Source organism: Lynx canadensis, chromosome X, assembly GCF_007474595.2.
Source record: "Lynx canadensis isolate LIC74 chromosome X, mLynCan4.pri.v2, whole genome shotgun sequence".
NCBI classification, from domain to species: domain Eukaryota; kingdom Metazoa; phylum Chordata; class Mammalia; order Carnivora; family Felidae; genus Lynx; species Lynx canadensis.
The window spans coordinates 23,002,819-23,005,800 of record NC_044321.2 but is presented as its reverse complement, the minus strand read 5'-3'; the positions used below and the strand labels follow the sequence as shown (position 1 = coordinate 23,005,800).

The window sequence follows — 2,982 nt, the reverse complement described above, 5'->3', positions numbered from 1 at the left end:
TAGAAATAAGAAGAAAGATTCAATAAAGCTATTAATTATTTTTAACCATTATTAGGAACCTTTAGAAGTCAGTTATAAGAGATTAGCCATAAGAAAACATAGGAAAAGAGGCAAAAAAAAAAAAACTTACATATTTTCTTATGCAAAGATATAATGGGTAAAGAGGGAGGAGTAAAGAAACCAAGTGAGAGGAAAGGAATGGAGGAGGAAGAATGTAAAGAGAAGAGAAAGTTTTTATTATGGAAAATAGAAGACAAGAGGAAAATTTATTAGTTGAACTCAATTTTAAACTTAAAGTCTAGCCTACAGAGACACTATCTAGCTGGAGCAGGCATGAGGCCTTCAGGACGGCAGGCACTGCACATGGTCTTGGTTCTCTTCCTCCTCAGATGAATTGGAGCTACTGGAAGACATATCCCACTCTGCATCCATGACTTCAGCTCCAGGAGCTCCCCAGTGCTGGTGAAGACCTCTCTGTGTCAGGTGACGCATCAGGAACCAAAGCATGTGGCTATCAAGCAGGTCAGTGTGGTGCAGGCGATCTTCGTCTCGTTCTTGCTTGTTCCTCTTCATCGTATACTTTAAGCCGACCAGGTCATTGGTAGCTTTAGCTGTGGGTGCCCAGATCTTGGCATCATGATCTAGGCCACTGGTCGCCATCACAGGTAGGTAAGGATGGGGCTGAAGACAGTTTATGGTGCCTCCCCTGTCCCCTTCCATGAACTGAACAATCTGGCAGGATGATTTCTCCCAGAGGAAGATGTGGCCGCAATCACTGCCGCTCACCACAAACTCACTTCTGGGGCCATAGAAATTGACACCTTTGATTGTGGCATTATTTCTGTGCCCCTTGTATCTCTTAACATACTGGGCTCCGTCTCCTTCCCAGGAGTTGAAGAGATAAATATCTTCATCATTATAACTGGCCAGGAGCTCTGTGCCATCGTGGCTGTACACCAGGCAGGTGATGCTTACTTTGCAATCACCGCTGACTAGGTGATGAGGACAGAATTTCTTGAGTACTCCATTGTTCTCGTTGTTGTCAATTTTCCTCTGGTCATAAATTCTTACAAACTGATCTCTTCCACCCACTGCAAACTGGTAAGTATTGGCAGGATTCACGTATATTGTATACAGCCCCACTCTCTTCTCCCTCTCCTTGGTTACCACCACTCTGGAAGCCGGGCGGTCTTGTCTGAGGTCAATGGCAAAAACAACTGCGTCTTCGCCTGAACTGAGGAACTCAAAAGGGGAGTCTGGCACCAGGGCCAACTTGTGGGAGGCTCCCCTGTGCTGGGCCACACGCTTAGTATTCTTGCAGTGTGGTATGGCAGATAGCTCCGCTATGCGTATCTGCCCATCACGGCCACACATGGCCAGGGTGGAATCACCACAATTGGGTAGGAACTTGGCTTGAAAGACATTATTTTTGTGGCCACTCGCAAACCCGAGCACTGGCTGCTCACGCACCCAATCCCACACTATCACTCTCAGATCATCGCTGCTACTGGCCAGCCAGGTGCCACGCTGGTTAAAGTGCACCGTATTGACACAACCATTATGGCCTTGAAGCTGAGAGAACAGGTGGAAACGCTGCACAAAGGCCCTTGCCCCACAGGCATCATATACAAAGCGGGCACTGGAACCCAGCTGCCGCTGGCGGAGAGCAGAAAGGACTTGCCAGCGAGGGTGGGGCAAGGCAGAGGTTTCAGAGGACACCCAGTCCTCCAGGGCCCGATCCTCAGCAGATAAACACCGATCAGGGTGAGCTTCGGGGCACAGTACCTGGGGCCGTTCTCCCGCCGCTTCTTCCTCTCCCTGGTCCTCGTGTTCGTCCTCTCCTAGCGAACCCTCTTCTGGGTCCGACTGGAGTAGGTTTTCCTCACAGATGAAGAATCGGTCAGAATCTACTGTGCTTTCCAAGTTGATATCTTCACTTGAACTTTCTGCACCAGTGCCTTGACTTTCTGGGCTGGGGACGCCACCATCTCCGGTCACATTCAAGCTCAGCGCAGGGTCAGAAGATGTCTCCCTGCTGGCGTCTACCTCAGACCGCTCCTCAGGGCTACTGAGCAGGCCTCTCTCTGAGTCTTGCAGGCCATCTGTGCAGCCCCCGTTATCAGACATCTTGAAAGATGATGACTGCAGCCGGTCTGGAGAGGTTAAAAGTCCCAAAAGTCCGAGGAAGAGAGCAGGGCTGCCCCGGCCGGGCCAGAGAAAAGTCTCGAGGTCTCAGGCGGAGATGCCAACGCCGCCACCGCCGCAGGCCAAAGTGGGAGGGGGCGATTATCCGGCTGAAGCCTTTGGAAGTATGGGAGCTGACGAGGTTCAGAAGACACTTCATACTGTCTAATATCGCGGTATCTCAGGACTGCTCAGCCTTTTCCGGACCTTCAGCCCCAACCCCACAGCTGTCTCGCCCAGTACGTTCTGTTCTTTTGAAGACGGAAACATGTTGCACTTTGAAAAACATTCTTAGAGAATTATCAGCAAAAATGATAAACCTTAGGCAGAACAGTTACTCTAAGACTCTCAGTGCTTTGCTTGAAGAGAACGTACAGTATGAAATGAAGAAATAGGCAAACACAGTCAAAGATTGCCAAGGTCCGCACGGCTGGTCAGTTTATGACGTACACAAAATATCTCCAGCAAATCAAACAGCTTTACGGAAAACTTGACAGCTCTAATTGGTAGAAATGGCATAAATAAAATAAACATTTCCTAGTTGATTGCATTTTAGAGTTAAAAATACTTTTTAGTATGGGTAGATCCCAAATACCGCATTGGACATACATCTACCAAAAGATACTCATTGTTTTTTTATCTGAAATGCAAATTTAACTGTGTCCTGTATTTTTATTTGTCACATCTGGCAGACTTTCTTAGTGAGAAGAGTAATTTAGTCCAACAATGTAATCAAGGCCGAAATCAACTGGTCAATCTAAAGTAGACATTGAAATGAGTAACGGCTTCACCACTGTG

At 47.8% G+C, this 2,982-nt stretch overlaps 1 protein-coding gene across 1 annotated transcript; it reads right to left on the bottom strand.

Annotated features, from left to right (window-relative positions):
• Positions 1 to 342: 342 nt before the first annotated feature.
• On the bottom strand, positions 343 to 2,127 carry LOC115506734 (DDB1- and CUL4-associated factor 8-like). The gene has a single exon (XM_032592044.1). The coding sequence runs from the start codon at positions 2,125 to 2,127 to the stop codon at positions 343 to 345; it is 1,785 nt and encodes a 594-aa protein (XP_032447935.1).
• Positions 2,128 to 2,982: the final 855 nt, after the last annotated feature.